At 47.7% G+C, this 11,956-nt stretch overlaps 2 protein-coding genes across 2 annotated transcripts; both read right to left on the minus strand.

The window, feature by feature from the left end:
• Window positions 1-527: 527 nt before the first annotated feature.
• On the minus strand, window positions 528-5,090 carry arg1 (arginase 1). Its single transcript, XM_034569694.1, has 8 exons — window positions 4,942-5,090; window positions 3,606-3,678; window positions 3,018-3,192; window positions 2,153-2,312; window positions 1,970-2,064; window positions 1,563-1,667; window positions 1,010-1,146; window positions 528-944 (listed from the first exon to the last, which is right to left on the minus strand). Exons 1-8 carry the CDS (start codon window positions 5,056-5,058, stop codon window positions 781-783), a joined length of 1,026 nt encoding a protein of 341 aa, XP_034425585.1. The 5' UTR covers window positions 5,059-5,090; the 3' UTR covers window positions 528-780.
• Window positions 5,091-9,613: 4,523 nt separating this feature from the next.
• On the minus strand, window positions 9,614-10,966 carry LOC117752422 (D(5)-like dopamine receptor). The gene has a single exon (XM_034569693.1). It carries the CDS (start codon window positions 10,964-10,966, stop codon window positions 9,614-9,616), a length of 1,353 nt encoding a protein of 450 aa, XP_034425584.1.
• Window positions 10,967-11,956: the final 990 nt, after the last annotated feature.

Genomic DNA, 11,956 nt, shown 5'->3' on the forward strand with positions numbered 1-11,956 from the left:
TCCTGTTCACCACAGACGACATGTGGTCCCATTGTTCTCGTTTGCACTCGGTGACGTGTTCGTGACGTGAACAGTTTTACGTTCAGAGGATTTCGTCTGAATATCGACATCTAAAGTCCAACAAAACTCGAGTGATGAAAAACTGAGTCTGTAAACGAGTGACACCATAAATAAAGATGGACGACATGACGGCTGGATGGCCCCCTGCTGGCTGGATGCAGTATAGGTCATAGCTACAAGATGGCAGCGTTCATATCCTAGATATTTTGGCTTCAATCCTGGAGGTGAAGTGTCGTCCATCTTTATTTACAGTCTGCGACACACACACTCCGACTCTTTGTTCGTCCGCCTCCGTCCTCACACAGATTTTATTCTATGCAGAGAAATGTGAATGTGAATTTGCACTTTAGTGTGTGTGTGTGTGTGTGTGTGTGTGTTATTAGAATGATTGTTGTGTTGAAGAAACATTAACGAATGTTGTTTTCTGTTCATATCAGAATAAAGACGTTTTGCTGCCACACAGATTCACAGACTTTTTATAAAGCTGATTTCTGTCTTTATTAAGTAATCAATCATAAATAATTGATACAGTAGAATAATGAACAAAAGATCATTTGTGCTTTAAATTTAACTCCAGTGATTATACATCAGATGTTTGGTTTAAAAACACGTTTCACTGGCGTCAGGATACAAATTCAGAAGTTTCATCATGTCTAAGAGTCTGAGCCGTGAGACGTTCAGGTGTCTGTCGTGCAGTGGGACATGTTGGCGTCGCTCTGCTCACGGCTCAGGCAGACGGTAACCTGGCGAGTGGTTTCCCTGACGGAGACGTCCGAAACACCCGAGCAGCAGGTCGACCGCCGTGCTGACCGTGGAGTGGACGTCCTGCTCCGTCCGAGCCCTCAGAGGATTCACCTCCACCATGTCCACCGCCGACAGGAGACCTGCAGGGGGAGGGACATGCGTGACGTGTCTGGACCAGACCGTGTGTGGAACCCACTGTTATTACCTGTCTGACTGAGGTGCTCAGCGATGAACACGCCCTCTCGGTACGTCAGCCCTCCGGTGACGGGGGTTCCAGTTGCCGGGGTAACAGAGGGGTCCACAGCATCGATGTCATAACTCAGGTGGATCGGTTTCTTCACTCTGTTAAAAGTAGAAACACTTTATTGTTGTGATGACGAGCTGAGATCAGATGGTCCAGGTCGGATTCTGAGAGAAAACGTTGAAGTCATCAGTCAACTGTTTTATTTGTTTTGTGAGGTCACGTTGACCTTTGACCTGTGAGCATCCGAATCTGACCATTGTTTGTAAAAAGTCTCCTCAGCGTTCTTCAGATGTCGTGTTTTTAAGAATGGGACGAAATATATAAATGATATTATACCTTCGACCACTGGGTGTCGCCAGCGTGGAGACATAAAACTTCGATGTTCTAAGAAGATAAGAGTAAGTCAGTGTAACCTGATGTCTTACGAAGAATACGCAGAGTTTTCTTTATTTAGTTTTTAATCCAAAGTTTTCACGACACATCGGACGTGAAGTAACCGTGAATCTGAGTTTACTTGTCGGAGAGATAATCACACGTCTCCTCCATGACTCTGGAAACTCCGAGCTGATCCACCTCCGTCATGGAGAACACCTTCACACCCAGCAGCTTCAGGATGTAACTGAAAAACACACAAAACACAAAACCACTTTTCAGCTGATGTTCTGTTTCTACACGAGTCAGACGAGGAGATTTCTGTGTCTGTGTCGTCGCTGTGTCACTTTCTGTGACTTTTAACATTTTGTGGCCTTGTGGCTGAGAGACCTCACGTTTCTCCTCGACCAATCACACGCTGTCTTTACGTCTCGTCTCTCTACTACAACATCGTGATACGCTCCAGATGTCGGTCATCGTCCATTATGACCCTGAACCTGACGCCCGACATCTTCTGTGTCGTCACTTCAGATAAAGTCCGAAACTCACTGCTCCTCTGGATCCACGTCCCTCAGCCCGATGTAGACGAGATCTTTGGCCCGAACGCACGGTTTGATCCAGGAGAAGTTTGGTAAAACAGGAACCTGACGACACAGAGAACAACACGGGATGAGAACCGCGAGGAACCGCGAGGAACCGCGAGAACGACACGTTTCCTTTGACAGGACGTACCTTGGACTGCAGCTCATGGAGGAGGTACGACATGGGCTGTCCGTGGATGTTTCCCGTGGGCGAGGACAGCGGCGTGTTGATGTCGGCGTGAGCATCGACCCAAACAACGCTCAGCTCCCCGACCGCCATGGCGTGACCGTGGATGGAGCCGATCGCCAAACTGAGCCCGAAGACATGAAGACGCCGTTAGACACATGGACACAACTTCATTTGTCTCTGATTCGTATCCTGTAAGAATTAAAGCTTCTAGGATTTAGTTGTAATCTTATTTAAATCTTTTAATTGAATACAACAGAAAAACTGAGGTAGCATTATATCAAATTTCATATATTAGAAATGATGACACATTCTAAATCAAACAAATAACAATCAAAAGTAAATACATAAATAAAAACATGATGATGAAATTACTCCTGTTTTAAAAAATAAATGACGCCTAAAATACTTTTTCTGCTGATACTTTACTTTCAGAGTATTTTTACTTCCTGTGACTTGTTCTTGACGAATCAGACTCTGATCCGAGCGCCGCCCTGGTGGATGATTGACAGACTGAAGCTGGGAACTCAAGTCAACCATTCACCAACTTTTTAACAATTTACTACGTTAACGTGTAAATTCAGATGAACTGGATGTTCTAACACAATTTAGTGTCTGTGATTCTCACCAGTTTCTATTTCTCCAGTTTTTACAGGTGACTCTTGATTTGAATTCTGTAACTTTACGATCATTGTGAACAAAGACGTGTGTAATAAATAGTTAATTAATTTTACAATAAATGAAATAAACATGCAGTTAATCATCTTATATTAATGAAGTTATATTAAAGTCCAACTTGTATGATGGATGATTGGTTGTTGGCTCTGACCTGTGGTCTCCTCCCAGCATCACAGCCGTGTGTCCGTCCCTCTTCACTGCCTGCACTGCCTCCGACAGCCTCTGGTTGGCGCTGCCCACCGCCCTCACGCGCTTCACCCCCCCGACGGGCTCGTCATCGACCACTTCCTCAAACTGCAGGTTCCCGTAATCCTTCACTGCACAGCCTGTGGACGCGGAGCGAAGACAAAACATCTCAAATGTGACCATGTTTATGGATTGTGTTTTACACCGAGTATCAGCTGATCATCGTAAAGATATGTAAAATATATTAATATATATAATATAATGTATTATATAATTATATATATAATGTTTTCTCATTACGAGTCGACACCAGATGATTTTTACAAGAAACGATTGAAAACATAATGAGACGTGATGTGTTGCTATAACAACAGAATAAAAGAGGAACCAACTCCTCAGTGTGTTTGGTTTTGTCTCCTCTGTGGAAACAGGTTTGAACAGACACGATGACCTTTGAACCTTGTCCTCGTGAAGACGCCTGTTTCAGGAGACGTGTCCGTCCACACGAGCTCAGTTCACTGGTACGAGTAACTACTTGAAGCTATTTCTGTACCTTGTCCCTGGAGCTTGTGCAGCAGCCCTGCAGCTCTGATCAGGTCCGGTCCTCTGTCCACTCCGTCTCTGGGCTGCAGCAACAACACACATTATGTCTCTGTGAGGACAAACCAGTCCACTCCGTCTCTGGGCTGCAGCAACAACACACATTATGTCTCTGTGAGGACAAACCTGTCCACTCCGTCTCTGGGCTGCAGCAACAACACACATTATGTCTCTGTGAGGACAAACCTGTCCACTCCGTCTCTGGGCTGCAGCAACAACACACATTATGTCTCTGTGAGGACAAACCTGTCCACTCCGTCTCTGGGCTGCAGCAACAACACTCATGTCTCTGTGAGGACAAACCTGTCCACTCCGTCTCTGGGCTGCAGCAACAACACTCATGTCTCTGTGAGGACAAACCTGTCCACTCCGTCTCTGGGCTGCAGCAACAACACACATTATGTCTCTGTGAGGACAAACCTGTCCAAACCCCTGATTCTGACCTGAACCTTCAAACCAGGTCTGAACCCTCAGCCCAGTGGAGCTGAGGACAGAGTCAAATGTCCTCATTAAGTGTCCAGTGTTAATGACCTGTACTGCAGACAACCACCAGGGGGCGATAAACATCTTTTGGCCTCACTTTTAGCAGCCGTTGTCTTTCGTCTTCAAGCTCATTAAATCTGCTGATATTGAGCTTTAGGTGTAAAAATGTGTTTAATTATGATTAAAGTGAGAATAAATAACTGAGTCCAGTTTGTTAAAGGTTTCAATTGAAGGATTTAACTCGAGTTTCCACAGTCGACAGTTAAATGTTTTTCACAATAAAACAGATGCATATATATGAATATATGTATATATGTATAAGTACACACACACACACACACACACACACACACACTGATTCTAACCTGAACAATAAAATCAAAACCCTCAGATTCCCTGAAGTTGTGAGAAATTAATAAACGTCTCACAAATAAACAAGACAGGTCCCAACTACACACACGCACACACACAGGCGCCCAAATGCATTGTCTCTATAGTTGTGAGGACACTCATGGACATAATGAATTCCCTAGTCCCTAAGCCTTACCTAACCATCACAACTAAATGCCTAACCCCAACTCTAACTCTAACCTGGACCTGGACCTGGACCTGGACCTGATTCTAACCCTAAAACCAGGTCTTAACCCTCAGCCAGTTTACTGTGTGAGGACATTTTGGCTCATCCTCACACATTAAAGTGCCTTTTTGATGGTATTGAACTAAAACTCATGACTATAAATAGACATGCACGTGCACACACACACACACACACACTAAAACAGACACACACGGACACACACACGCACCTGTCCCTTGGAGAAAGGTGCCCCGATGATCCCCGCGGACCTCTGATGAAGCTGCTGCTGATGAAGATGAAGATGATGAAGACTCCCGGTCCCCAGCAGCCTCCTCGCGCTCCTCATGCTGAAGATCCTCAGACCCACGAACACGTCAAAGAAACCCACCACCCCGTTACGTCACCGTGACACCGTCATCACTGGTTATTGTTTGACTGTAAATAAAGTTCCAAAGAATTTAAATCAGGAGGCTTCAAAGTGTCACAATAAAAGACTCACTTTTAATAATATATTATATATATATATATATATAAATCAAGTTAATCATGTTAAAGCTTTTAAATGTTTTAACTGTTGATTCAAACTTTAAATTAAATTCAGAGTCGTTTTATTTTCTCTTCATTAATATAATACTAATAATAACAGTCATAATAATATACTAACAATACAATAATAATTTAAAACAGTAATTATAATATATTAACATTAATAGTAATATAATACTAATATTATTTAATAGTAATGATAATATCTCTGATCCTTTTTTCATAAGCTTCCCTCTATCACTTCCGTCAGAAGTTTCAAATTAAAAGTCTTTATAATAAGATGTTGATGTAACTGAAGAAAAGTTTCTCCATCTACTGCACAGACTCAGGTCTACAGCGCCCCCTGCTGCACAGCGCCCCCTGCTGCACAGCGCCCCCTGCTGCACAGCGCCCCCTGCTGCACAGACTCAGGTCTACAGCGCCCCCTGCTGCACAGCGCCCCCTGCTGCACAGACTCAGGTCTACAGCGCCCCCTGCTGCACAGCGCCCCCTGCTGCACAGACTCAGGTCTACAGCGCCCCCTGCTGCACAGACTCAGGTCTACAGCGCCCCCTGCTGCACAGACTCAGGTCTACAGCGCCCCCTGCTGCACAGACTCAGGTCTACAGCGCCCCCTGCTGCACAGCGCCCCCTGCTGCACAGACTCAGGTCTACAGCGCCCCCTGCTGCACAGCGCCCCCTGCTGCACAGCGCCCCCTGCTGCACAGACTCAGGTCCACAGCCCCCCCCTATCTAACCTAAACTGTAACTTTAACCTAAACCTGATTCTAACTGTAGAACCTAAAAGTCTTTACCCTCAAACAAGACACTGGACAAGTGAGGACCAGACAAAATGTCCTCAATGATGGTCCTCATCACTAGAGATGTTCACACACACACACTCTGCCTGAGTAATACAACACACTGCTCACACAATCATCGTCTGATTGATATGAAGTAAGTACTTGTTATTCACACACTGTGTGTGTGTGTGTGTGTGTGTGTGTGTGTGTGTGTGTGTGTGTGAGTGTGTGTGTGTGTGATGAGCTGGTGGAGATCAGCATCAACACTTACAGACACAGGATCATCAAGAGTGGAGAGGCTCATCAGTGGTCCACAGAGGGAGGACACACACACACACACACACACACACACACACACACACACACACACACACACACACACCACATATTAATCATGTCCTATAGCCACTGATTTCTGAAATATGTTGCATAATGGTTGTGTGTGTGTGTGTGTGTATGTGTGTGTGTGTGTGTGTGTGTGTGTGTGTGTGTGTGTGTGTGTGTGTGTGTGTGTGTGTGTGTGTGTGTGTGCGGTCCGAGCGTCACACTGAACACAAACCGTTGAACGATCACTGTCGTCATGAGCTGTTAAAGCTGAATTTCATCTTTTTGAACCAGTGGAGTCCTGAAGGTTCATGTCTCACTCAGCACCTGATACTTTATTAAAACCCATGAAGCTCAGATCCTAACCCGAACCCTCCTCAGCGCTGCTGAACAACAGGAGACACGTCCAAGAAACCCTGAAGGACAAAGACAGACAGAGTTACTTCAGCCACACAAACTGATAAGGAAATGATTGTTGTTAAAAATAAAGACAAACCAGTGACCTGAACGTCAGGTCCATGTTTGACTCTGAACTGCAGCAGAGAGAAGCTGCTCTTATACTGCTGACCTGATTCCACACAGATCAACCGAACCTGGACTCCCCTGGACTCCCCTGGACTCACCTGGACTCCCCTGAACTCACCTGGACTCCCCTGGACTCACCTGGACTCCCCTGGACTCACCTGGACTCACCTGGACTCCCCTGGACTCCCCTGGACTCACCTGGACTCACCTGGACTCCCCTGGACTCACCTGGACTCACCTGGACTCCCCTGGACTCCCCTGGACTCACCTGGACTCCCCTGGACTCACCTGGACTCCCCTGGACTCCCCTGGACTCACCTGGACTCACCTGGACTCACCTGGACTCCCCTGGACTCACCTGGACTCACCTGGACTCCCCTGGACTCACCTGGACTCCCCTGGACTCCCCTGGACTCACGTGGACTCCCCTGGACTCCCCTGGACTCACGTGGACTCCCCTGGACTCACGTGGACTCACCTGGACTCCCCTGGACTCCCCTGGACTCACGTGGACTCCCCTGGACTCACCTGCAGACACAAGGAGAACCTGCAGGACCTGGTTGAACAACTGGAGTCACAGAAACTCGGAGCCTGACGGACTCCAGCTGAGTGTTTGAAGAAGAACTCATTGATCCAGTACTTCTTCTTCATAATGTGATGGGATGTATTTCCACATTTTGTTGAGAACAAGCGGACCCATTGAGAACTGATCCCTGACTCTGTGACTTGGTGCAGTCGGCTGGTGGAGGGATGCTGGACTCTGAAGAACCAGGTTGGATCATGTCCCAGTGAACTCAGGTTCTGCTTCTTTAAAGCCGTGCATCATACCAGACCTCACGCACGTGGATGAGTTTCCTGCTGCCGCTCACGGTTTGAAGCTGTTGTTCTGTTTGCAGGAGCAGCTGCTCGGGGTCAAAGGTCACAGGGAGCGGAGCAGACAAGTGGCTGGAGCTGTGTGTGTCTGTGTGTGTGTGTGTGTGTGTGTGTGTGTGTGTCTGTGTGTGTGTGTGTGTGTGTGTGTGTGTGTGTGTGTGTGTGTGTGTGTCTGTGTGTGTGTGTGTGTCTGTGTGTGTGTGTGTGTGTGTGTGTCTGTGTGTGTGTGTGTGTGTCTGTGTCTGTGTGTGTGTGTGTGTGTGTGTGTCTCTGTGTGTGTGTGTGTGTGTGTGTCTGTGTGTGTGTGTGTCTGTGTGTGTGTGTGTGTGTGTGTGTGTGTGTCTGTGTGTGTGTGTGTGTGTGTGTGTGTGTGTGTGTGTCTGTGTGTGTGTGTGTGTGTGTGTGTGTGTGTGTGTGTGTGTGTGTGTGTGTCTGTGTGTGTGTGTGTGTGTGTGTGTGTGTCTGTGTGTGTGTGTGTCTGTGTGTGTGTGTCTGTGTGTGTGTGTGTCTGTGTGTGTGTGTGTGTGTGTGTGTGTGTGTGTGTGTGTCTGTGTGTGTGTGTGTCTGTGTGTGTGTGTGTGTGTGTGTGTGTGAAACCGTCCATACATGTCATCACAGTGAGAACCACACAAAGACCGCACACAGCCGACTTACCTTCATGATCCAGAGATTTATTTCTTTTCATCGTGACCTTCACTCGACTGGAGGATGTTTCACACGGTGACACTTCTGCATCCTGAGAATTCAAATCAGAAAATGTAACATCTGTTGTCACTTCCTTTGCTTCAACACCTTTAGTGTGAAGTCAACTGACGCCATCATTTCTCCAACGCTCTGTTTTACACCAACACACAGAAACCAGAACTGTTAACATGTTCTTTTGGGTTCATCCTCTGGGCAACATGAATGTTTGTACAGACCTTTAATGCAGATGTTTGGTTGAGATATTTACTCCTGGACCAACAAACACGGAGAAGCACGTGACTGAAGGGACGAGGAACCAGTTCGGTTCAGAATCTCTTGGTAATTAGTTTTCTATGGTTCTCAGTTTCACTCCTCCAACATGTCCGCCTGTCCTCTACTGTATCCTAGCAACCGCTGGAGATCCAGAAACCAGCGCTGAGGCTGGGCCGAGAAGCAGCAGATGAAAGTGTGTGAAGGGCCCTCGAGAGGGGCCCGATGGCGGGTCGTCTGAAACCCAGCGACCTTCAGATGAACGCGTTTTCCACGATCACGACTCTGAACACTTGACCACGTCTGGAGCTGTGTTTGTTTCCAGAGGACGAGACCTGCACTTATCTCAAGAGCCAATTAAACACTCAGAGCATTGATCTGATTGACGAGTGCGTCCTGTCGGCATCTTTAACACATCAAAGGCTGCGTCAGTGACGAGGCATCGAACCTGTGACTCCGTCGCTGCATCAGTTTCTCAAATAACTGGATTTTACTGAAATGAGACAATTTATTGAACATTACTTTTTATTATATTTGTCTTTGTTTGAATCAGTTAGAAATTTCTAACATGATAAAATCTCAAGGTCAAAACACAATTGTACTTCAATCAGTTAAAAAGTGACACAACTCCCTGAACCCGGTTTGTTTGCTGCTCAGTGTTCGGCCTGCGTGTGCTGACCTGAGATCAGCAGCTTCACTCAGCGCAGCCACTGATCAGATACTGAAGGAGACTCAAAAAAGATTCATGAGGAACATCTGTCTTTAATAAGCAGTTGTATTTATTTGTCAGATATGATCACGTCCATGAAAAGTATAAAAACGTATATTTGTTCCAACGTGTTCAGATTCAGATCTGAAGGGTCAGAAGATGGGGAGATGGAGCCGCAGCTTGGTCCCTCACAGGTCCTGGATCTGACCCGGGATAACGTAGCGGTCCGGGGAGCTGAAGGGCAGCATGTCTAGAGAGATCTCTGCCTCGCACTCGGACTGCAGGATGGCAGGAAGCAGTAAGTTCCTGTGGTTCTGGGATTCATCAGACATGCTGGAGACGTTATCAAAGTTCTGCTGAAGGTCTCCTCCGGGGTGAGGAGCCGCTGGAGCCACGCAGGGGCCCAGTCTCTGCGGCCCGGGGCCCAGCATGGCGCTGGCCTCCTTCTGCAGGGTGGTGTCGTGGTGATAAGAAACCAGCTCGTTGCTGAAGTCCACCGCCTCCACCGTGGAGCTGGAGCAGAACCGGTGGCAGCCCAGGATGGTGGAGAAGGCCTTCCTGAAGTCCGCGTTGAAGGCGTAGATGACGGGGTTCAGGGAGGAGTTGGCCCAGCCGAACCACACGAAGATGCTGAAGGTGGTGTCGCTGACGCACGCTCCCGCTGTGTCCGGGTCACAGAACGGAACCACGCAGTTCAGGACGAAGAACGGGAGCCAGCAGAACACGAACACGCCCATGATGACGGTCAGAGTCTTCAACACTTTGGTTTCTCTCTTGAAAGAAGTTTTCAGCGAGCTTTCGTCGTGCGTCGACGCGCGGTGCCGCTGGTTTTGCGCACGGGGCCCCGCCGCCTTCTCCAAGGAGGAGATGCGTCTGATTTGGGTTTGTGCGATGCGGAAAATGCGCGTGTACGTGCCCACCATGATGAGCACGGGGATGTAGAAGCTGATGAGGGACGAGGAGATGGCGTAGGTCCGGTTCAGGCTCGCGTTGCAGTCGCCCGGGTGGTGCGCGGTCAGCTGGTCCGCGCGGTGCCAGTTGAGCTGCACGGGGATGAAGGAGATGAGGATGGACAGCGTCCACGCGACCCCGATCATGAGGAAGGCGAACCTGCGCGTCATCCTGCGCTCGTACCTGAACGGGCTGGAGATGGCCCAGTAGCGGTCCATGCTGATGACGCACAGGTTGAGGATGGAGGCGGTGGAGCACATGATGTCGAAGGCGACCCAGGTGTCGCAGAAGCGGCCGAAGAGCCAGACACCGGTGACCTCGGACACGGCTCTCCAGGGCATCACGAGCACGGCCACGAACAGGTCGGACACCGCCAGAGAGATGACGAACGAGTTGGTGACTTTGGAGCGCAGGTGGCGGAACTTGATGACGGCGGCGCACACCAGCGTGTTGCCCAGCAGCGTGGACACGATCAGGACGCACAGGACGCAGCCGGTGAGCGCGCGGAGGCTGAGTCCTCCTCCGCCTCCAGACCCGGGGAACAAGTCCGCTGCCCCCGTCACCACCCGGTGCTGCTCCGGTGCCTCCATGGATGATCCAGAGTCAGCGCCTCGGTGCCTGACGCGCTGCCTCCATCCTCCTCGGACTCCAGGATCAGCTCTGACCCTCACAGCGAAGCCGCCTCTGCTTCACACCCTGAGTGTCACTTACTGATCGGATTCCTCTTGGAACCTCAGCATCCTCTTCAATGGAACCTTGTGTGAGGAAATAACTTGAAGTTGAGTTGAATATCAAGAGAGAAACCAGATCTTTAATAAAAACAGAATCTCACGTCCCAAATGAAAGAGTTTGTCTGAAGGTTACATTCTGAATGAGTCTGATTCATTTTCTCTGATGAGTCAAACATCAAGTGTTTGATTAAAAGGCTGAAAATCCACTGAACGAGAATGTAAACGTTTTAATATCAATGTGTTATTAGTTCATCAGGGTTATTGTTATTGTATTATTATCATATGATGGTTATTATTATTTGATAGTGTTGGACATGATTAGCTCATGTGTTTCTTAAAACACAACTTAACTAAAAAGTTCATGTGACATTAGGAACAAAGGATGAACACGTGAGGTTTCTCAGAGGAAGGTGAGCTCTGCCCCCTACTGGACAAACACTCACAGCACAGACAGACTGAACACATCTGCATCCGGCTCCTCGGTCGTTTCTCTTTGGGCTCGTGTTGACTCGTGTTGACTCGTGTTGACTCGTGTTGACTCGTGTTGACTCGTGTTGACTCGTGTTGACTCGTGTTGACTCCAGCGATTCAAACATCTAGAACAATTATACAACTCAAGATTCTGACTGAAGTTTATGTTTCAGCTACTTAATGTGTCTTAGTTGAAATATCTCTTTATATAAAACACAATACAATTCATCCTGAATACCAATGATGCGACTATATCGAAATGCAAATCAACATAAAATCTCACCGACTCACCTAAGATTGGAAATCGATCTTTTTCGGCTTTGAGAGTTTTACGTTATTTCTAAGTACATGTTTTTTACTTATAACATTTGGATAGAA

This window comes from Hippoglossus hippoglossus, chromosome 19 (assembly GCF_009819705.1).
Source record: "Hippoglossus hippoglossus isolate fHipHip1 chromosome 19, fHipHip1.pri, whole genome shotgun sequence".
In the NCBI taxonomy this organism is placed as follows: Eukaryota; Metazoa; Chordata; class Actinopteri; order Pleuronectiformes; family Pleuronectidae; genus Hippoglossus; species Hippoglossus hippoglossus.

What these genes read in the sequence shown, in the direction of transcription:
- LOC117752422 (XM_034569693.1), bottom strand. Translation starts at nt 10,966, where the DNA reads ATGGAGGCACCGGAGCAGCACCGGGTGGTGACGGGGGCAGCGGACTTG.
- arg1 (XM_034569694.1), bottom strand. Translation starts at nt 5,058, where the DNA reads ATGAGGAGCGCGAGGAGGCTGCTGGGGACCGGGAGTCTTCATCATCTT. An exon ending in CACCTTTCTCCAAGGGACAG is followed by an intron (nt 3,679 to 4,941) that starts GTGCGTGTGTGT and finishes TTGTTGCTGCAG; the next exon opens with CCCAGAGACGGAGTGGACAG. An exon ending in TCCATGAGCTGCAGTCCAAG is followed by an intron (nt 2,065 to 2,152) that starts GTACGTCCTGTC and finishes CTGTGTCGTCAG; the next exon opens with GTTCCTGTTTTACCAAACTT.